Source organism: Astyanax mexicanus, chromosome 1 (genome assembly GCF_023375975.1).
Source record: "Astyanax mexicanus isolate ESR-SI-001 chromosome 1, AstMex3_surface, whole genome shotgun sequence".
Classification (NCBI taxonomy): domain Eukaryota; kingdom Metazoa; phylum Chordata; class Actinopteri; order Characiformes; family Acestrorhamphidae; genus Astyanax; species Astyanax mexicanus.
The window spans coordinates 121,091,776-121,116,571 of record NC_064408.1 but is presented as its reverse complement, the minus strand read 5'-3'; the positions used below and the strand labels follow the sequence as shown (position 1 = coordinate 121,116,571).

The window sequence follows — 24,796 nt, the reverse complement described above, 5'->3', positions numbered from 1 at the left end:
CCTGGGTATCCCCGCATTTCCATGGACAGCCAGCAAGTGGAGGGAAAACTGTTCTCCGCCACCTGCTCAATCCGTCATTCCTGTCCTTCATCTCCACCAACGGTCAAATGGATTGGCTTATCTAGTGTTTCTAACAGTGTGACCACCACAAAGGACCAGGACGGACTGTGGACTTCAGTGTTCCAAGCAAAGTTCAAACCAAACCTTCAGGATCACGAGAAGTATCTCAGCTGCCAAAGCACCTTCAGCAGTCAAACGATGTCCAGCAAAAAACTTCAGATCAACGTCTTATGTGAGTAAACCAGTCTACCACCAAAATAATAAAAACTATAATTAAACCCTTCTTTTTGATTATTTGTCGTATTTACAAGAATTCCAAATTTGTGAAAAAGTATCTCCATTCATTACTCTGTAGGTAGAAGTATAGATACAAGGGTTCAAAAGACTTCAAGCTTTTTACTCTTTAAGTAAAAGTGTAAAAGTAAAAAGATTTCAAACCTACTTAAAGTATAAAAGTACCATAAATTATTTATTGCTTTTAAACAACATTTTTTTTTTACAAAATGAATAAAGAAAATGAAAAGACCCTCAAGAAATCTATAATAATTATGCTTTAATACGGACTGTGCAACAAGTCACAACAAGTGAACCGTAACAGAACTGTAACTACAAAACGGCGTATGGTTTATACATGCTAACACCATGAACGTTAGCTTGAAATCAAATTTAGGAAAAAATGAAGAACAGTGAAATTTAAGGTGGTTAATAATTAATTTAGGACTTTTTTATAACGCTGAAACTCTCCACTCCTGCTACCTGGAGTCGTCTTCATGTGAGAGCTGTGCGTTTGCGAGCATTTCTGCCTGTGTGCTGGGTTGTTAGCTTAGCATTAGCTTAGCCTAGCCTAGCCTAGCTATCCAGCTATCAGACTGCAGCCGAGGTGACTGATGGATTTTCTTTCTTTTTTTTCCACAAAATTCGAGCCAACACAGCGGGCCACATGCAAGAGTGCTTTGGCTGGGTGCTAGCCTGTGCTAAGCTAATGCTGCTACTGGAGGTGATGAATCATCACCAATCTAACTGGGCTCACACTGCACCCATAGGCACAGCGAACCAGCACTTGGTTCTTGGGGAGCTCATAGACTGTATATAGCTGGACAGAGCATCGTCTCTCAAAAGTGAAGCCACCACAGGTCGGGCGCCCCCTGCTGTTCGGTTGCAGAAAGCTGTGTAACCCCACCCGTCCCCATAGGTTTCAATGGCAAAACAGAAAACTTTCAATCACGTTTTTTTACCAATATACTGTAACTCTACCTCCATTATTTAAATGCAGCAGCTAGTGTAACCTCTGCTTATATTGTTAAATGTTTATATCCCCACAGAATTCATTTTTTAAAATGTTATTCAGCTCTATTCAAAAAGGTGTGGTTATCGTACAAGGGCTGGGTTACACCTAGCCGGGGTGGGACCAATGACTGTATGGGCGGGACCATACACTGTGTATAGCTCTGTGGAGGCAGCCCTCAGGGGCGGGTTTATTTAAATGAGTAGGCTGTCTCTCCACAGTCGTTCTCCCTCCTCTGGTCTCTACTGCGCAGACTCGGGTTTCACACCCTGCGCAAGTTCTGTCACTATGCTCTTTGCTATCTTACATCCTGTCAACAGTCTAATTTCACACCTTGTGATCACAATGCAGACCATGCACACACCCGCTCACACACACACGGACGCACTGCAGCAAGCAAACACAACTTTTACCTCAACAATAAACAGAATAAAATAACATCGCTGTTCCCTTAAATGAGCTGCTGGTGTATCTTCACAGCATGAAAGTGCAGGTCTATGGAGCCCCTAAGTTGATATCATGTTACTGAGTTAACAAGTTAATTAAGGCGTGGTCACAGCTTATTAAGGCGTGGGAATAAGTTAATTCAATCGTAGCTGTTAAGGCGTGGCCACAAGGTTTTTTGTTTCACAGCTAACAAAGCAAGCAGATCTCAGAGGCTGTGCACAATATAACTGTGTAAGGAAGATAAACGGCTCTGCATACTGTCCGCGCCCGAGCCAATCAGCTTTTAGAATAAGAATTAAGTGTCTTTAACTTATAGTTATTCCATGTCTCACTGCAAGAGACTCCAAAATATCACCATCATTCATTCAGAGATTAAAATAATCATAAACCAATTCACCAACTATCCATTTTCTTACTAAAGATTATCGCTTGGATTAAAAGGAGCTTTGATATAATATTCAGTATATATTCTTCATTAGCATTCATTAACAGAAAAGCAAGCTTTATTATTCTCCGGCTAGATTGAATGAACTCCTTCCCACGCCTTAATTATCTTCCCATGCATTAGAATCTTGTTCCCATGTTTATTTATCTCATTCCCACACCTTAGGATCTCGTGGCCATGCATTATTATTATTTTTTTTACATAATGTCAGCTTAGGGGCTCTGTACAGGTCAGTATCCTTTGCTCAGATGCAAAAAGCTCTGTGCTGTTAAGATACAGACAAGTTTTTTTGTTTTTATCTTTTGAAATTCGTAAGATTATATTTTGTTAGTATTTTTGGTTTAGTTTTATATTTCATATTTATTTTTCTGTTATTATTAAAGTTATTTATTTTGTAAAAATTAAAAAATTTTATGTTTTATAAGCCAGTGCACCTTATGTATGAGAATAGACTGAAAATACTGTGCTAAAATGTCCTGCATGGCAAAATGCCAAGATGAAAAACACTGATGAGCAAAAAGAACATTAAGGCTCGTCTCAATTTTACCAGAAAACATCTTAATGATCCCTAAGACTTTTAGGAAACTGCTTTGTGGATTGACGAGACAAACGTTAAACTTTTTTGATTGTGTGTTCAATTACATCTTATATAAAAGTAACACAGCATTTCAGAAAAATAACTTTATAGCTACAGTAAAACATGGTGGTGGTAGTGTGATGACGGTCTGGAGCTGCTTTGCTGCTTCATGACCTGGAAAACTTGATGTGATAAATGGAACCGTGAATTCCGCTGTCTACCAAAAAGTCCTCAAGCTGAAATGAACTTGGGTTCTGCAGCAGGACAGTGACCCAAAACACAGCACCTCTTAATGACTAAATGGCCAAAGTAAATACTTTGGAGTTTACTAGTTAAAGTCCTGACCTGAATCCGATTGAGATGCTGTAGCATGATCTTAAAAAAAGGTGGTTTATGCTTAATAAACCCTCCAATGTGGTGGAATTACAACAATTCTGTAAAGAATTGCAAGTTACAGCAAACGATTGATTGCAGTTGTTGGTGTGTTAAGTGTGGCCCAACCAGTTATTAGGTTTATGGGGTAAACACTTTTTCACACAGGGCCATGTTAAAAACTGCATTTTGTGTTTATTTGTGTTGTCTTTGACTAATATTTAAATTTGATGGATCATCTGAAACATTTCAGAGTGACAAACATACAAAAAAACAAGAAATCATGAAGAGGGTAAACACCACTTTTTTCACACCTCTGCACAAAATTGGAACAATACAAAAAAACATGATGCAACAGATATTAGACACAAGTAATAGACCTGAAAAATTGCAGGTGTAACCCAATGATTCCTGACCAGAATGAAGCAGATAGATAGATAGATAGATAGATAGATAGATAGATAGATAGATAGATAGATAGATAGACAGACAGACAGACAGACAGACAGACAGACAGACAGACAGACAGACAGACAGACAGACAGACAGATAGATAGATAGATAGATAGATAGATAGATAGATAGGCAGCATCCACAGATGTGTCAGTGTGAAAGATATATGTGTGAATCTGCATTTTTAGATGAGATACAGAATGTGAGTATGTGAGAAATGTGTGTGTGAATGTTTGTGGGTGAGAGTGTGTCTGAAAGGGGTGAGGAACAAGTGCAAATGTAGAAATTGTTTATTTTTATATAAAATGTGTTACTTTTTTGGCATTTAATAAATAAATGTCTTTCTTATCAAATAAAAAATATTCTAATCCTAAAATTTAAAAAATATGTATTGAACAAATTTCATATTTTACTTAATTTCAACTATTAATTCATGCTATTCTAGTTACACAGTTAGCTAGCTCAGCACTGTTATTTTTTACCATAAATTTACCTCAGTAGTGATATTTTTTACCATAAATTTACCTCAGTAGTGATATTTTTTACAACAAATTTACCTCAGTAGTGATATTGTTTACAACAAATTTACCTCAGCAGTGATATTTTTACAACAAATTTACCTCAGTAGTGATGTTTTTACAACAAATTTACCTCAGTAGTGATATTTTTTACAACAAATTTACCTCAGCAGTGATATTTGACGACAAATTTACCTCAGCAGTGATGTTTTTACCACAAATGTACCTCAATAGTGATGTTTTTACCACAAATTTACCTCAGTAGTGATATTTTTTACAACAAATTTACCTCAGTAGTGATATTTTTACAACAAATTTACCTCAGCAGTGATGTTTTTACAACAAATTTACCTCAGTAGTGATATTTTTTACAACAAATCTACCTCAGTAGTGATATTTTTACAACAAATTTACCTCAGCAGTGATGTTTTTACAACAAATTTACCTCAGTAGTGATATTTTTACCACAAATTTACCTCAGTAGTGATATTTTTACCACAAAGTTACCTTAGCAGTGATATTTTTACGACAAATTTACCTCAGTAGTGATATTTTTACCACAAAGTTACCTTAGCAGTGATATTTTTACAAAAAATTTACCTCAGTAGTGATATTTTTTTTACAACAAATTTACCTCAGTAGTGATATTTTTTACAACAAATTTACCTCAGTAGTGATATTTTTACAACAAATTTACCTCAGCAGTGATGTTTTTACAACAAATTTACCTCAGCAGTGATGTTTTTACAACAAATTTACCTCAGTAGTGATATTTTTTACAACAAATCTACCTCAGTAGTGATATTTTTACAACAAATTTACCTCAGCAGTGATGTTTTTACAACAAATTTACCTCAGTAGTGATATTTTTTACAACAAATTTACCTCAGTAGTGATATTTTTACCACAAAGTTACCTTAGCAGTGATATTTTTACAACAAATTTACCTCAGTAGTGATATTTTTACAACAAATTTACCTTAGTAGTGATATTTTTACGACAAATTTACCTCAGTAGTGATATTTTTACCACAAAGTTACCTTAGCAGTGATATTTTTACAAAAAATTTACCTCAGTAGTGATATTGTTTTTACAACAAATTTACCTCAGTAGTGATATTTTTGCAACAAATTTACCTTAGTAGTGATATTTTTACCACAAATTTACCTTAGCAGTGATATTCTTACAACAAATTTACCTCAGTAGTGATATTTTTACAACAAATTTACCTCAGTAGTGATATTTTTACCACAAATTTACCTCAGTAGTGATATTTTTACAACAAATTTACCTCAGTAGTGATATTTTTTACAACAAATTTACCTCAGTAGTGATATTTTTACCACAAATTTACCTTAGCAGTGATATTTTTACAACAAATTTACCTCAGTAGTGATATTTTTACAACAAATTTACCTCAGCAGTGATGTTTTTACAACAAATTTACCTCAGTAGTGATATTTTTTACAACAAATTTACCTCAGTAGTGATATTTTTACAACAAATTTACCTCAGTAGTGATATTTTTGCAACAAATTTACCTTAGTAGTGATATGTTTACCACAAATTTACCTCAGTAGTGATATTTTTATAATATCTGTTAAAATGCTAACTGAAAAAATACACTGCTGAGCAAAAAGTACATTAATGCACATCTCAATTTTACCAGAAAACATCTTGATGATCCCTTAAGATTTTCGGGAAAATATGGATATACAGCTCTGTGGATTGACGAGGCAAACTTTTAACTTGTTGCATCGTGTGTTCAATTACATCTGATATAAAAGTAACACAGCATTTTAGAAAAATAACTTTATAGCTACAGTAAAACATGGTGGTGGTAGTGTGATGACGGTCTGGAGCTGCTTTGCTGCTTCATGACCTGGAAAACTTGCTGTGATAAATGGAACCATGAATTCTGCTATATACCAAAAAGTCTTCAAGCTGAACTTGGGTTCTGCAGCAGGACAGTGACCCAAAACACAGCATCAAGTCCACCTCTTAATGACTAAATGGCCAAAGTAAATACTTTGGAGTTTACTAGTTAAAGTCCTGACCTGAATCCGATTGAGATGCTGTAGCATGATCTTAAAAAAGGTGGTTTATGCTTAATAAACCCTCCAATGTGGTGGAATTACAACAATTCTTTAAAGAATTGCAAGTTACAGCAAACGATTGATTGCAGTTGTTGGTGTGCTAAGTGTGGCTCAACCAGTTATTAGGTTTATGGGGTAAACACTTTTTCACACAGGGCCATGTTAAAAACTGCATTTTGTGTTTAATTGTGTTGTCTTTGACTAATATTTAAATTTGATGGATCATCTGAAACATTTCAGAGTGACAAACATACAAAAAAACAAGAAATCATGAAGAGGGTAAACACCACTTTTTTCACACCTCTGCACAAAATTGGAACAATACAAAAAAACATGATGCAACAGATATTAGACACAAGTAATAGACCTGAAAAATTGCAGGTGTAACCCAATGATTCCTGACCAGAATGAAGCAGATAGATAGACAGACAGACAGACAGATAGATAGATAGATAGGCAGCATCCACAGATGCGTGATGTGAAAGATATATGTGTGAATCTGCATTTTTAGATGAGATACAGAATGTGAGTATGTGAGAAATATATGTGTGAATGTTTGTGGGTGAGAGTGTGATGTGTGTCTGAAAGGGGTGAGGAACAAGTGCAAATGTAGAAATTGTTTATTTTTATATAAAATGTGTTACTTTTTTGGCATTTAATAAATAAATGTCTTTCTTATCAAATAAAAATTATTCTAATCCTAAAATTTAAAAAATATGTACCGTATTTTTCGGACTATAAGGCGCACCGTATTATAAGACGTACTATCAAAGAACGCCTATTTTCTGCTATTTTTCCATACATAGGGCGCATCACATTATAAGGTGCGTTAAGTGACACTAGAAAGGGTGCCTATATCAAAGTGAACAGGGGTGGCGCCATGTTTCCCTTCCCCCACCGGGGGTGGTCGCTTGCCGGTGGAGCGTCTCAGTATACAAATCTAGCTCTTTCAAAGTCAAACGAGTGCTGGATATTAGAGGTGGGCGATACCGGGAATTTTGGTATCGATGAGATACCAAGTAAACGCAGGGCCAGTATTGCCGATATCGATACTGATACCGATACTTTTTAATATTTAACCTTTTGAGACCCTGCGTCCTCATATGTGGACGTTGTATTTCTGCTCCTCCGCCATTTCTGCACCATACTTTATTTTCTTAAACGTTGACCCTTTGGTCTGATATGTCGACACTGCCCATACCATCTGGTGATAGTCACATGACATCATTACACTCAATAAATTAAAAACAAGATGGTGGGAATCCCAGACAAATGTTTCTACAGCCAGTCGAGACAGAAACACGGGCCAGGATTTTATGTTTGAAACTACACAGCAAAAAGGTAAGTGTTAAATTAACTCCCACAGAGTTGATCTTAACTCTTTTTCAGGGTTTATATTCTGTAGCTCCACACTCTTTCGAGTTAAATCAACACTTTCAAAATAGTTAAACATTTAACACCTTGCCAGAGTTCCTTTATAACTCACATTTGTATTTCTTTAACTTGCTAAATTGTTACACTGTAACACTGGAAAGAGTGAAAAAAAAATAGAAATGAGAAGAAGATTAGTCAATTGATATGACTTTTTATTATTTAAGATCCAAATGATCCAAAAACCTAGGATATAATTTCACCAAACATTGTAAGTGATAACAAAATACTTTAGTATCACAATCAACATTTTTTGTTTAGAAACAATGGAACAGTAACAAAACAAAGTTTAAATATAAAGTAAAAAAATATTTAAAAATAAAATAAAAATTCTCCCCTCACTAGACATCTTTTCTAGTTCTTTGTTTCTTTGTTTCTTTTTTTTAATAGAATTGTCATTTGGAAAAACAATAAAAAATAAGGAATTGTCTTCCTTTCAGTGCAATTGAAATGCAAGTTTTTCTTAAATAAACAGAGTGTAAAAAAATATCACTCAACACTAATCTCCTGAGGTAGAGGCGTGTCGACTCGAGGAGAGCGCTGAGTGGGCGGGGCCAGGCTGAGCCTACCTGTGTGGCGGTTTGACTGGCTTTGCTGAGCCATGTGACGCATGTGCAACAACAAGAGACCAGAGAGTAGACTGTGGAGAATCTCGTGCGCAGCAGTCAGTGCGTGCAGCAGAGAAAAAAGCTTGAATATCGATATTTTTACACGAGTATTGCTCAATACCAATACCAGCGTTGGTATCGATATTATCGATATTTGGATCGATCCGCCCACCTCTACTGGATATTAATCTACACAGATTCCTCTCCTGAAAACTGTTTATTTGGGTGAGTAACGTGCTTCAGTTTATTTACAGTAAGCTTAGATTTCCAGATGTCCACTAAGGCTTGCTGCACCAGCGTTAGCATAGCTATCCGCTAGCACGCTAGCTAGTCACCTAAACTAGTAAAGTTAACCCAAACTTAAACGACAGCGTTACACTGAGTAATCCTGCGTGTTCTGGTAAGACAGTGAGATATTAGCTAGCGATTCGTCCCCCGTAGCTTGTTTTAACACGGTAAACAAGCAGATTACAGGCTGATAAAACTCACCTCTGAGAGAGTTAGCGCTTAGCATCTAGCTAATGCTAGCCAGGCAAAGCAGCACAGACTTACAGGCCGATAACTCACCTCTGAACGGTGAACGCTTAGCGATTAGCATCTAACTCTAATAATACTGCTCCAGCAGTATTAAAAGTGCTAAATTTAGAAAATACTGATCTCTGAACAGTGAAAAAGCTAGCTAGCTAAGCGGTTAGCATCTAGCTAATGCTATTGCTGCTCCAGCCTCGGAGCGGCACGGCTCTGCACGGAGTGTGTGTTTACTGCTCCTTACACCTGACGGGTAAAATTTAGATAATACTGATCTCTGAACAGTGAATAAGCTAGCTAATGCTATTTGCTGCTCCAGCCTCGGAGCTGCACGGCTCTGGACTCTGTATAGCACTGAAACTCTGTATAACGCTGCACGGAGTGTGTGTTTACTGCTCCTTACAACCTGACGAGTAAAATTTAGATAATACTGATCTCAGTGAATAAGCTAGCTAGCTTAGCGGTTAGCATCTAGCTAATGCTATTGCTGCTCAGCCTCGGAGCTGCACGGCTCTGGACTCTGTATAGCACTGAAACTCTCTATAACGCTGCACGGAGTGTGTGTTTACTGCTCCTTACAACCTGACGAGTAAAATCCATACAAAAGGTGCACCGTATTATAAGACGCACTGTCAATTTTTGTGAAAATTAAAAGTTTTTAAGTGCGCCTTATAGTCCGAAAAATACGGTATTGAACAAATTTCATATTTTACTTAATTCCAACTATTAATTCATGCTATTCTAGTTACACAGTTAGCTAGCTCAGCAGTGTTATTTTTTACCATAAATTTACCTCAGTAGTGATATTTTTACCACAAATTTACCTCAGTAGTGATATTTTTACAACAAATTTACCTCAGTAGTGATATTTTTTACAACAAATTTACCTCAGCAGTGATATTTTTACAACAAATTTACCTCAGTAGTGATATTTTTTACCACAAATTTACCTCAGTAGTGATATTTTTTACAACAAATTTACCTCAGCAGTGATATTTGACGACAAATTTACCTCAGCAGTGATGTTTTTACCACAAATTTACCTCAGTAGTGATGTTTTTACAACAAATTTACCTCAGTAGTGATATTTTTTACAACAAATTTACCTCAGTAGTGATATTTTTACAACAAATTTACCTCAGCAGTGATGTTTTTACAACAAATTTACCTCAGTAGTGATATTTTTTTACAACAAATTTACCTCAGTAGTGATATTTTTACAACAAATTTACCTCAGCAGTGATGTTTTTACAACAAATTTACCTCAGTAGTGATATTTTGTACAACAAATTTACCTCAGTAGTGATATTTTTACCACAAAGTTACCTTAGCAGTGATATTTTTACAACAAATTTACCTCAGTAGTGATATTTTTACCACAAATTTACCTCAGTAGTGATATTTTTACCACAAAGTTACCTTAGCAGTGATATTTTTACAACAAATTTACCTCAGTTGTGATATTTTTACCACAAAGTTACCTTAGCAGTGATATTTTTACAACAAATTTACCTCAGTAGTGATATTTTTTTTTACAACAAATTTACCTCAGTAGTGATATTTTTGCAACAAATTTACCTTAGTAGTGATATTTTTACCACAAATTTACCTTAGCAGTGATATTTTTACAACAAATTTACCTCAGTAGTGATATTTTTACAACAAATTTACCTCAGCAGTGATGTTTTTACAACAAATTTACCTCAGTAGTGATATTTTTTACAACAAATTTACCTCAGTAGTGATATTTTTACAACAAATTTACCTCAGTAGTGATATTTTTGCAACAAATTTACCTTAGTAGTGATATTTTTACCACAAATTTACCTTAGCAGTGATATTTTTTACAACAAATTTACCTCAGTAGTGATATTTTTACCACAAATTTACCTTAGCAGTGATATTTTTACAACAAATTTACCTCAGTAGTGATATTTTTACAACAAATTTACCTCAGTAGTGATATTTTTGCAACAAATTTACCTTAGTAGTGATATTTTTACCACAAATTTACCTTAGCAGTGATATTTTTACAACAAATTTACCTCAGTAGTGATATTTTTACAACAAATTTACCTCAGTAGTGATATTTTTGCAACAAATTTACCTTAGTAGTGATATTTTTACAACAAATTTACCTCAGTAGTGATATTTTTACCACAAATTTACCTTTGCAGTGATATTTTTACAACAAATTTACCTCAGTATTGATATTTTTATAATATCTGTTAAAATGCTAACTGAAAAAATACACTGCTGAGCAAAAAGTACATTAATGCACATCTCAATTTTACCAGAAAACATCTTGATGATCCCTTAAGATTTTCGGGAAAATATGGATATACAGCTCTGTGGATTGACGAGGCAAACTTTAAACTTGTTGCATCGTGTGTTCAATTACATCTGATATAAAAGTAACACAGCATTTTAGAAAAATAACTTTATAGCTACAGTAAAACATGGTGGTGGTAGTGTGATGACGGTCTGGAGCTGCTTTGCTGCTTCATGACCTGGAAAACTTGCTGTGATAAATGGAACCATGAATTCTGCTATATACCAAAAAGTCTTCAAGCTGAACTTGGGTTCTGCAGCAGGACAGTGACCCAAAACACAGCATCAAGTCCACCTCTTAATGACTAAATGGCCAAAGTAAATACTTTGGAGTTTACTAGTTAAAGTCCTGACCTGAATCCGATTGAGATGCTGTAGCATGATCTTAAAAAAAGGTGGTTTATGCTTAATAAACCCTCCAATGTGGTGGAATTACAACAATTCTGTAAAGAATTGCAAGTTACAGCAAACGATTGATTGCAGTTGTTGGTGTGTTAAGTGTGGCCCAACCAGTTATTAGGTTTAGAGGGTAAACACTTTTTCACACAGGGCCATGTTAAAAACTGCATTTTGTGTTTAATTGTGTTGTCTTTGACTAATATTTAAATTTGATGGATCATCTGAAACATTTCAGAGTGACAAACATACAAAAAAACAAGAAATCATGAAGAGGGTAAACACCACTTTTTTCACACCACTGCACAAAATTGGAACAATACAAAAAAACATGATGCAACACATATTAGACACAATTAATAGACCTGAAAAATTGCAGGTGTAACCCAATGATTCCTGACCAGAATGAAGCAGATAGATAGATAGATAGATAGATAGATAGATAGATAGATAGATAGATAGATAGATAGATAGATAGATAGATAGGCAGCATCCACAGATGCGTGATGTGAAAGATATATGTGTGAATCTGCATTTTTAGATGAGATACAGAATGTGAGTATGTGAGAAATATATGTGTGAATGTTTGTGGGTGAGAGTGTGATGTGTGTCTGAAAGGGGTGAGGAACAAGTGCAAATGTAGAAATTGTTTATTTTTATATAAAATGTGTTACTTTTTTTGGCATTTAATAAATAAATGTCTTTCTTATCAAATAAAAAATATTCTAATCCTAAAATTTAAAAAATATGTATTGAACAAATTTCATATTTTACTTAATTTCAACTATTAATTCATGCTATTCTAGTTACACAGTTAGCTAGCTCATCACTGTTATTTTTTTACCATAAATTTATCTCAGCAGTGATATTTTTACAGCAAATTTACCTCAGTAGTGATATTTTTTACAACAAATTTACCTCAGCAGTGATATTTTACAACAAATTTACCTCAGTAGTGATATTTTTACAACAAATTTACCTCAGTAGTGATATTTTTTACAACAAATTTACCTCAGTAGTGATATTTTACAACAAATTTACCTCAGCAGTGATATTTTTACAACAAATTTACCTCAGCAGTGATGTTTTTACAACAAATTTACCTCAGTAGTGATATTTTTTACAACAAATTTACCTCAGTAGTGATATTTTTACGACAAATTTACCTTAGCAGTGATATTTTTACAACAAATTTACCTCAGTAGTGATATTTTTTACAACAAATTTACCTCAGCAGTGATATTTTTACAACAAATTTACCTCAGTAGTGATATTTTTTACAACAAATTTACCTCAGCAGTGATATTTTACAACAAATTTACCTCAGTAGTGATATTTTTACAACAAATTTACCTCAGCAGTGATGTTTTTACAACAAATTTACCTCAGGTAGTGATATTTTTTACAACAAATTTACCTCAGTAGTGATATTTTTACCACAAAGTTACCTTAGCAGTGATATTTTTACAACAAATTTACCTCAGTAGTGATATTTTTTTTTACAACAAATTTACCTCAGTAGTGATATTTTTACAACACATTTATCTCAGCAGTGATATTTTTGCAACAAATTTACCTTGGTAGTGATATTTCTTACCACAAATTTACCTTAGTAGTGATATTTTTACCACAAATTTACCTTAGCAGTGATATTTTTACAACAAATTTACCTCAGTAGTGATATTTTTACAACAAATTTACCTCAGTAGTGATATTTTTGCAACAAATTTACCTTAGTAGTGATATTTTTACCACAAATTTACCTTAGCAGTGATATTTTTTACAACAAATTTACCTCAGTAGTGATATTTTTACAACAAATTTACCTCAGCAGTGATGTTTTTACAACAAATTTACCTCAGTAGTGATATTTTTTACAACAAATTTACCTCAGTAGTGATATTTTTACAACAAATTTACCTCAGTAGTGATATTTTTTACAACAAATTTACCTCAGCAGTGATATTTTTACAACAAATTTACCTCAGTAGTGATATTTTTTACAACAAATTTACCTCAGTAGTGATATTTTTACAACAAATTTACCTCAGTAGTGATATTTTTTACAACAAATTTACCTCAGCAGTGATATTTTTACAACAAATTTACCTCAGTAGTGATATTTTTACAACAAATTTACCTCAGCAGTGATGTTTTTACAACAAATTTACCTCAGTAGTGATATTTTTTACAACAAATTTACCTCAGTAGTGATATTTTTACAACAAATTTACCTTAGCAGTGATATTTTTACCACAAAGTTACCTTAGCAGTGATATTTTTACAACAAATTTACCTCAGTAGTGATATTTTTTTTTACAACAAATTTACCTCAGTAGTGATATTTTTACAACACATTTATCTCAGCAGTGATATTTTTGCAACAAATTTACCTTAGTAGTGATATTTCTTACCACAAATTTACCTTAGTAGTGATATTTTTACCACAAATTTACCTTAGCAGTGATATTTTTACAACAAATTTACCTCAGTAGTGATATTTTTACAACAAATTTACCTCAGTAGTGATATTTTTGCAATAAATTTACCTTAGTAGTGATATTTTTACCACAAATTTACCTTAGCAGTGATATTTTTACAACAAATTTACCTCAGTAGTGATATTTTTACAACAAATTTACCTCAGCAGTGATGTTTTTACAACAAATTTACCTCAGTAGTGATATTTTTTACAACAAATTTACCTCAGTAGTGATATTTTTACAACAAATTTACCTCAGTAGTGATATTTTTACAACAAATTTACCTCAGTAGTGATATTTTTTACAACAAATTTACCTCAGCAGTGATATTTTTACAACAAATTTACCTCAGTAGTGATATTTTTACAACAAATTTACCTCAGTAGTGATATTTTTACAACAAATTTACCTCAGCAGTGATATTTTTACAACAAATTTACCTTAGCAGTGATATTTTTACAACAAATTTACCTCAGCAGTGATGTTTTTACAACAAATTTACCTCAGTAGTGATATTTTTTACAACAAATTTACCTCAGTAGTGATATTTTTACAACAAAGTTACCTTAGCAGTGATATTTTTACAACAAAGTTACCTCAGCAGTGATATTTTTACAACAAATTTACCTCAGTAGTGATATTTTTACAACACATTTATCTCAGCAGTGATATTTTTGCAACAAATTTACCTTAGTAGTGATATTTTTACCACAAATTTACCTTAGTAGTGATATTTTTACCACAAATTTACCTTAGTAGTGATATTTTTACAACAAATTTACCTCAGTAGTGATATTTTTACAACAAATTTACCTCAGTAGTGATATTTTTGCAACAAATTTACCTTAGTAGTGATATTTTTACCACAAATTTACCTTAGTAGTGATATTTTTACCACAAATTTACCTCAGTAGTGATATTTTTACAACAAATTTACCTCAGCAGTGATGTTTTTACAACAAATTTACCTTAGCAGTGATGTTTTTACAACAAATTTACCTTAGCAGTGATATTTTTACAACAAATTTACCTCAGTAGTGATATTTTTACAACAAATTTACCTCAGCAGTGATGTTTTTACAACAAATTTACCTCAGTAGTGATATGTTTTACAACAAATTTACCTCAGTAGTGATATTTTTTTACAACAAATTTACCTCAGTAGTGATATTTTTGCAACAAATTTACCTTAGTAGTGATATTTTTACCAAAAATTTACCTTGGCAGTGATATTTTTAACAAAAATTTACCTCAGTAGTGATATTTTTACCACAAATTTACCTTAGCAGTGATATTTTTACAACAAATTTACCTCAGTAGTGATATTTTTACAACAAATTTACCTCAGTAGTGATATTTTCGCAACAAATTTACCTTAGTAGTGATATTTTTTACCACAAATTTAACTTAGCAGTGATATTTTTACAACAAATTTACCTCAGCAGTGATATTTTACAACAAATTTACCTTAGCAGTGATGTTTTTACCACAAATTTACCTCAGCAGTGATATTTTTACAACAAATTTACCTCAGTAGTGATATTTTTTACCACAAATTTACCTCAGCAGTGATATTTTACAACAAATTTACCTCAGCAGTGATATTTTTACAACAAATTTACCTTAGCAGTGATATTTTTACAACAAATTTACCTCAGCAGTGATGTTTTTACAACAAATTTACCTCAGTAGTGATATTTTTTACAACAAATTTACCTCAGTAGTGATATTTTTACAACAAAGTTACCTTAGCAGTGATATTTTTACAACAAAGTTACCTCAGCAGTGATATTTTTACAACAAATTTACCTCAGTAGTGATATTTTTACAACACATTTATCTCAGCAGTGATATTTTTGCAACAAATTTACCTTAGTAGTGATATTTTTACCACAAATTTACCTTAGTAGTGATATTTTTACCACAAATTTACCTCAGTAGTGATATTTTTACAACAAATTTACCTCAGTAGTGATATTTTTACAACAAATTTACCTCAGTAGTGATATTTTTGCAACAAATTTACCTTAGTAGTGATATTTTTACCACAAATTTACCTTAGTAGTGATATTTTTACCACAAATTTACCTCAGTAGTGATATTTTTACAACAAATTTACCTCAGCAGTGATGTTTTTACAACAAATTTACCTTAGCAGTGATGTTTTTACAACAAATTTACCTTAGCAGTGATATTTTTACAACAAATTTACCTCAGTAGTGATATTTTTACAACAAATTTACCTCAGCAGTGATGTTTTTACAACAAATTTACCTCAGTAGTGATATGTTTTACAACAAATTTACCTCAGTAGTGATATTTTTTTACAACAAATTTACCTCAGTAGTGATATTTTTGCAACAAATTTACCTTAGTAGTGATATTTTTACCAAAAATTTACCTTGGCAGTTTTATTTTTACCAAAAATTTACCTCAGTAGTGATATTTTTACCACAAATTTACCTTAGCAGTGATATTTTTACAACAAATTTACCTCAGTAGTGATATTTTCGCAACAAATTTACCTTAGTAGTGATATTTTTTACCACAAATTTAACTTAGCAGTGATATTTTTACAACAAATTTACCTCAGCAGTGATATTTTACAACAAATTTACCTTAGCAGTGATGTTTTTACCACAAATTTACCTCAGCAGTGATATTTTTACAACAAATTTACCTCAGCAGTGATGTTTTTACAACAAATTTACCTCAGCAGTGATATTTTTACCACAAAGTTACCTTAGCAGTGATATTTTTACAACAAATTTACCTCAGTAGTGATATTTTTTACAACAAATTTACCTCAGCAGTGATATTTTTACAACAAATTTACCTCAGTAGTGATATTTTTTACCACAAATTTACCTCAGCAGTGATATTTTACAACAAATTTACCTCAGTAGTGATATTTTTACAACAAATTTACCTCAGCAGTGATGTTTTTACAACAAATTTACCTCAGTAGTGATATTTTTTACAACAAATTTACCTCAGTAGTGATATTTTTACCACAAATTTACCTTAGCAGTGATATTTTTACAACAAATCTACCTCAGTAGTGATATTTTTACAACAAATTTACCTCAGTAGTGATATTTTTACAACAAATTTACCTTTGCAGTGATATTTTTACAACAAATTTACCTCAGCAGTGATGTTTTTACAACAAATTTACCTCAGCAGTGATGTTTTTACAACAAATTTACCTCAGTAGTGATATTTTTTACAACAAATTTACCTCAGTAGTGATATTTTTACAACAAATTTATCTCAGTAGTGATATTTTTACCACAAATTTACCTTAGCAGTGATATTTTTACAACAAATCTACCTCAGTAGTGATATTTTTACAACAAATTTACCTCAGTAGTGATATTTTTACAACAAATTTACCTTAGCAGTGATATTTTTACAACAAATTTACCTCAGTAGTGATATTTTTACAACAAATTTACCTCAGTAGTGATATTTTTACAACAAATTTACCTCAGCAGTGATGTTTTTACAACAAATTTACCTCAGTAGTGATATTTTTTACAACAAATTTACCTCAGTAGTGATATTTTTACAACAAATTTACCTCAGTAGTGATATTTTTGCAACAAATTTACCTTAGCAGTGATATTTTTACAACAAATCTACCTCAGTAGTGATATTTTTACAACAAATTTACCTCAGTAGTGATATTTTTACAACAAATTTACCTTAGCAGTGATATTTTTACAACAAATTTACCTCAGTAGTGATATTTTTACAACAAATTTACCTCAGTAGTGATATTTTTACAACAAATTTACCTCAGCAGTGATGTTTTTACAACAAATTTACCTCAGTAGTGATATTTTTTACAACAAATTTACCTCAGTAGTGATATTTTTACAACAAATTTACCTCAGTAGTGATATTTTTGCAACAAATTTACCTTAGTAGTGATATTTTTACCACAAATTTACCTTAGCAGTGATATTTTTACAACAAATTTACCTCAGTAGTGATATTTTTACCACAAGTTTACCTTAGCAGTGATATTTTTACAACAAATTTACCTCAGTAGTGATATTTTTACAACAAATTTACCTTAGCAGTGATATTTTTACAACAAATTTACCTCAGTAGTGATATTTTTACAACAAATTTACCTCAGTAGTGATATTTTTACAACAAATTTACCTCAGCAGTGATGTTTTTACAACAAATTTACCTCAGTAGTGATATTTTTTACAACAAATTTACCTCAGTAGTGATATTTTTACAACAAATTTACCTCAGTAGTGATATTTTTGCAACAAATTTACCTTAGTAGTGATATTTTTACCACAAATTTACCTTAGCAGTGATATTTTTACAACAAATTTACCTCAGTAGTGATATTTTTACCACAAGTTTACCTTAGCAGTGATATTTTTACAACAAATTTACCTCAGTAGTGATATTTTTGCAACAAATTTACCTCAGTAGTGATATTTTTGCAACAAATTTACCTTAGTAGTGATATTTTTACCACAAATTTACCTTAGCAGTGATATTTTTACAACAAATTTACCTCAGTAGTGATATTTTTACAACAAATTTACCTCAGCAGTGATGTTTTTACAACAAATTTACCTCAGTAGTGATATTTTTTACAACAAATATACCTCAGTAGTGATATTTTTACAACAAATTTACCTCAGTAGTGATATTTTTACAACAAATTTACCTCAGTAGTGATATTTTTGCAACAAATTTACCTTAGTAGTGATATTTTTACCACAAATTTACCTTAGCAGTGATATTTTTACCACAAATTTACCTTAGCAGTGATATTTTTACCACAAATTTACCTTAGCAGTGATATTTTTTACAACAAATTTTCCTCAGTAGTGATATTTTTACAACAAATTTACCTCAGTAGTGATATTTTTACAACAAATTTACCTCAGTAGTGATATTTTTGCAACAAATTTACCTTAGTAGTGATATTTTTACCACAAATTTACCTTAGCAGTGATATTTTTACAACAAATTTACCTCAGTAGTGATATTTTTTACAACAAATTTACCTCAGCAGTGATGTTTTTACAACAAATTTACCTCAGTAGTGATATTTTTTACAACAAATTTACCTCAGTAGTGATATTTTTACCACAAAGTTACCTTAGCAGTGATATTTTTACAACAAATTTACCTCAGTAGTGATATTTTTTTTTACAACAAATTTACCTCAGCAGTGATGTTTTTACAACAAATTTACCTCAGTAGTGATATTTTTTACAACAAATTTACCTCAGTAGTGATATTTTTTACAACAAATTTACCTCAGTAGTGATATTTTTACCACAAAGTTACCTTAGCAGTGATATTTTTACAACACTTTTACCTCAGTAGTGATATTTTTACCACAAATTTACCTCAGTAGTGATATTTTTTACCACAAATTTACCTCAGCAGTGATATTTTACAACAAATTTACCTCAGTAGTGATATTTTTACAACAAATTTACCTCAGCAGTGATGTTTTTACAACAAATTTACCTCAGTAGTGATATTTTTTACAACAAATTGAGGGAATTATTAATTAAAATTAAAACTGAGAGAATTATTAATTAAAGTAACAGAATAATTTATTAAAACTGAGAAAATTAGGGGCTTCCGGTTTAATGGCGGCGTAGTCAGACGTGTTTGTACTTGCTCCCTGGGGCACGATTATTTTTGATAATAAACAGAACTCTCTTTTGCTTTTTCTACGCTTAAAAAGTAAGTTTTAGAACCCCGGAACTAATTTTTATTGGTCATGTCGAGAAATCTGAGAGATAGAGCTGGTTCTAAGCCTAACTCATCGGACCCCGCTGCTATGCTAACTTCCCGACGGACCGACGCGGCTACACCGGCAGCAGCTACAGTTCCAGCCCAGACGGAGAGCTCCTCCTCCGGCCTCGCGCCTCGCGGGGACCCGAGCGCGGGAGAGTGTCTGATATCACAGGAAAGTAGCTCACCGCTCTCTCCCACTGCAGGCTCATCTTTCGATGGTGACACCCCTCCGAAATGGTTCACGGCGTTTAGCGAACAATTTGACCAGAAAATGGAGAAAACCATTAAAATCCTGAATGAATCACTTCAACCGATCTGCGAACGACTCGAATCATTGGAGCGGATATTCGACTCTCACTTGAATAATTTCGCTGAATTGGAGTCTACACTGACTGTCCACGACACCCGGCTGGAGCGGCTCGAGCGGGAGTGCGACTTGCTTAGGCACTCAAATACCTCGCTAGTGGAGAAGTTAGACGACCTGGAGAACCGATCTAGAAGATGTAACCTGCGTATCATCGGGATTCCGGAGGGGTTGGAGTCAACGGATCCGATCGGGTTTGTGACGGAGCTCCTCAGGGAGTTGTTCGGCTCCAGTCTGTTTCAGAGTCAGCCGGTTATTGAAAGAGCCCATCGACTCGGCCGCTCGACCAAGGCAGGAGGAAACACTGGTGGAAGACCCCGGGTTATGATTGTTCTCTTCCATAGCTTTCAAGACAAGGAGCGGGTCATGAGGAAAAGCAGAGACGAGCTCGTATACAAGGGAAATAAACTGCGTTTCTTCCCGGATTACAGCGCGGAGCTGTCCCGCAGACGAGCTGCGTTCCAACCAGTAAAGGCAACCTTATTTCAGAGGGGGGTCCGCTTCACACTACTTTACCCTGCCAGACTCCGAGTGATGGTGAATGGAGTGGCCAGGATCTTCGAAACCCCAGACGCGGCGCAGAAGTTTTGCGACGAACAGTCACCCTAAAGGGCAGGTCAGCAATGACTAAAAATGCCATCACTGAGGCTGTTGACTATGATAAAGGCCAGGTTCGTTTGGCATGTTTACTGTTGGGGTGTTATTTGAAGTGGGCACCGCAGAAATGGACATAACAGTAAAGCAGTTTTTCTTGTCTTAATTTTTATATATATATGTTAGCCCATCTGGAATAGAAGTTTGAGTATTCTTAATTTGCAATAACAATGATGGGAAAAAAAATTATGAAAAGGTTCTGTATGGGCAGTTATAATTAAGAATTCTCTACCCAACACATTTAGACCGGGTCACTGTTCAGGTTTTTGTATCGGTTCATAGAGTGTCTGTCAAATAATGTTCTATTATACAGTTGTTTAACCCCAGGGCCCTGGGGAGTGGGTATTAGGGATTTTTGCTGTAAAATATAACTCAGGGCACCGTTACTGGAAGTAGAAGTCTGTTTGAGTTTGAGGAATGTTTTTTGGGATTGGGGTTGGTCTCTCCCCTCCTTTTTTTTTTTTTTTTTTTTTTTTTTTTCTTTTCCCCTCTTTCTCCCCACTAGTCACTTTGTTATTCCCTACCACTGCTTCTTAGCTTTAAACTTTATCTATGTACACCATAAGAGCAGCCGACCGACAACACAAACCGATGAGATTTATTTCTTGGAATGTTAAAGGATTACAATCCCAGACCAAGACAGTTAAAGTCTTTTCTCATCTCAAAACTTTAAGCACAGATATTGTCTTTCTTCAGGAGACCCACTTAGCCAAATTAGAACATAATAAGTTGCGTAAATTGTGGGTAAATCAAGTTTTCCACTCTAACTACAACACAAAGGCGAGAGGAGTTGCTATCTTAGTTAATAAAAGGGTTCAGTTTATACCAAGTGAAATAATTTCTGATCGGGAGGGAAGATATATCATTGTAGCGGGTCATCTGTTCCAGGAGCAGGTGCTACTGGTTAATGTTTATGCCCCGAACTGGGATGATGAGAACTTTGTGAAAAGGCTTTTATCTACTCTCCCAAACCTAGACTCACACAAACTTATTTTTGGGGGGGACTTCAATTGTGTTATGAATTCAGTCTTAGATCGATCTAGCTCAAAAACAACTTCGCTCTCTAAAATGGCCCGATATTTGTCGTATTTTATGGAAGATAACAGTTGTGTGGACCCCTGGCGCACATTACACCCCTTCAACAAATCATTCTCTTATTTTTCGCCAGTACATCAGTCATATTCTCGTATAGATTATTTTTTTATTAACAGTGAGCTCCTGGATTCTGTTACCCATGTCGATTATTTGGCCATAGTTATATCTGATCATGCCCCTCTTCAAATGGACATGAAGTTTGGTCTTTATCATAAAGATCCTCCGCAGTGGCGCTTAAATCCACAGTTTCTTACAAAGGAATCTTTTTGCTCCAGGATTTCAGACTCCATTGACTTTTTTTTAGCTACTAATAGGTCAGATTCGATTTCCAAGTCAACATTATGGGAATCTCTGAAAGCTGTACTGAGGGGAGAAATAATCTCATCCTCTTCATATGAAAACAAACTTAGGCGAGTCCGAATGGAGGACATTTCTCAATCAATACTTAATTTAGATAGAAAAATATCTGAAAAATCCTCCCCAGATTTGCTGAAATCACGCACAGACCTCCAGGCGGAATTCAACCTCCTCGCGACAGAAAAAGCAGAGGCTCAAATTTGGCGTATGCGTGGTCTGACATATGAGTTTGGTGAGCGGGGCAGTCGATTATTGGCCCATCAACTGAGGAGACTTACTGCTTCCAGATTAATATCCCAAATTAGGGATTCATCAGACAACATAGTAACCCATCCCAAGGAAATTAACAAAATTTTTGTCAAATACTACACAACATTGTATTCCAGTGAATGCTCCCCCAATCCGGATATAATGCACTCATTTTTGAATAAACTAAAACTGCCTAGTTTAGACCCTGACACTATACAGAACCTGGAGGACCCTATTACACTAGAGGAGATCGTAGATGCAATTTGCTCTATGAATAGTGGAAAAGCACCAGGCCCAGATGGCTTTGGTATAGAGTTTTATAAAAAGTTTAAAGAAAAATTATCCCCCCTTCTCCTGGAGGTGTTTGAGGAATCACTTGAAAATGGTTATCTTCCCCCAACTTTTACTCAGGCAACAATCTCTCTTATACCGAAAAAAGACAAAGATCCAACTCTATGTGGCTCCTATCGACCCATCAGTCTGCTTTGTAACGAGCACAAAATTCTTGCTAAAGTGCTGGCCAGGCGTTTAGAGTCAGTCCTTCCCTTAGTTATTTCAGATGATCAAACTGGCTTTATCAAAGGACGTCATATTTTCTCTAACATTCGTAGGCTTTTAAATATTGTTCTGTCTTCCAACTCCTCTAATGTTCCTGAGACAGTTGTTGCATTGGACGCTGAGAAAGCATTTGACCGTTTAGAATGGAAATACCTCTTTTCAGTCTTACATAAATTTGGCTTTGGGAATAATTTTATATCGTGGGTCAAGCTTCTTTACGCCTCCCCTTCAGCTAGAATACGTACTAATTCTATTCTCTCTCCTTTTTTTTCCTTACATCGGGGTACTCGTCAGGGTTGCCCGTTAAGCCCAGCTTTGTTTGTTTTAGCTTTGGAACCTTTGTCTATTGCCCTCAAAGAATCGTCAGACATACAGGGTATTATACGCCATAACATAGAAAATAAAGTCTCTTTGTATGCTGACGATCTTTTGCTATATATTAGTCACCCCTCACTTTCAATTCCTGCTGCTCAGGTCATTTTAAAAGAGTTTGGCTCCTTTTCAGGATATAAGTTAAATTTTGATAAGAGTGAATATTTTCCTCTTAATTTTCTTACAGTCCAAATAGCTCAAACCAACATCCCCTTCCGACTAGCTCAAAAAAGTTTTAGATACCTTGGTATTCATATAGCTCATACTTTGGCCTCCATTCAAGAATCTAATTATTCCCCTCTTATGTCCTCCATTAAGAGAGACTTCCAGAGGTGGAGCACTCTCCCTCTATCAATTGCTGGTAGAATTCAAAGTGTCAAAATGAACATTCTTCCCAAGTTTTTGTTTTTGTTTCAATGCCTTCCAGTATTCTTGCCCAAATCTTTTTTTAAGACCCTCGATAAGGCCATTATAAATTTTGTTTGGAGCGGAAGGATTCCTCGTGTTGGCAAACTAACTCTGCAGAGGCCCAAAGATCAGGGGGGACTGGCCCTACCAAATTTTTTACTTTACTATTTTGCAGCCAATATACACAAGATTGGTTTTTGGATTAATGCACCAACCATCAACTGGTGTGTACTGGAATCGCTATCATGCCATTGCTCATCTCTGAAGGCACTAATATTTTCTTCCCTCCCATTGTCCCCTTCCCGATACTCTTCTAATCCTTTAGTTATAGCTACACTGAAGATTTGGTTACAGTTCCGACGACAGTTTAGTTTCCTCTCAGCCTCGACCTTAACCCCGATCGACAACAATCACTTATTTACACCCTCTACACTAGATCGCACATTTGGCTCCTGGAAAAGATTAGGTATTACTTCTTTTAGAGACCTGTATGATGATGATGCCTTTTACAGTTTCTCCGGACTGTGTTCTAAATATAACATCTCACGCACCAATATGTTTCGATACTTTCAAATCCGCCATTGTGCTCAAACACTTTTTGCCACATTTCCAGGACGACCACCTGAATTACCTTGGGAACGTCTGTTTCTGATTCCCGTTCATTCAAAAGGGTTGATATCACAACTTTATAGTATTCTTATGTCCTTCACTGATTTCCCCTTAGCAGTAAGGTCTAAATGGGAGCAAGAACTTGGATTTGTGATTGAAGAGGAGCTTTGGAGCAAAATATTAAAAAGAATACATTCGTCCTCTTCTTGTCCTAGACTGAATTTAATACAGTTCCGACTAGTCCATAGGACATACCTATGCAATGCTAGACTGGCAAGTATATATCCCGGGGTGGACCCCCGGTGCC

General features: G+C 34.3%; 1 protein-coding gene across 1 annotated transcript in view; it reads left to right on the top strand.

Annotated features, from left to right (window-relative positions):
• LOC103044382 (sialic acid-binding Ig-like lectin 5) overlaps window positions 1-24,796 on the top strand; it is a 39,015-nt gene continuing 14,219 nt past the window's right edge. Inside the window, exon 1 of the mRNA XM_022673921.2 lies at window positions 1-292. Coding sequence (XP_022529642.2) covers window positions 22-292 — 271 coding nt within the window. The 5' untranslated portion in view covers window positions 1-21. The remainder of the gene's footprint in view (window positions 293-24,796) is intronic.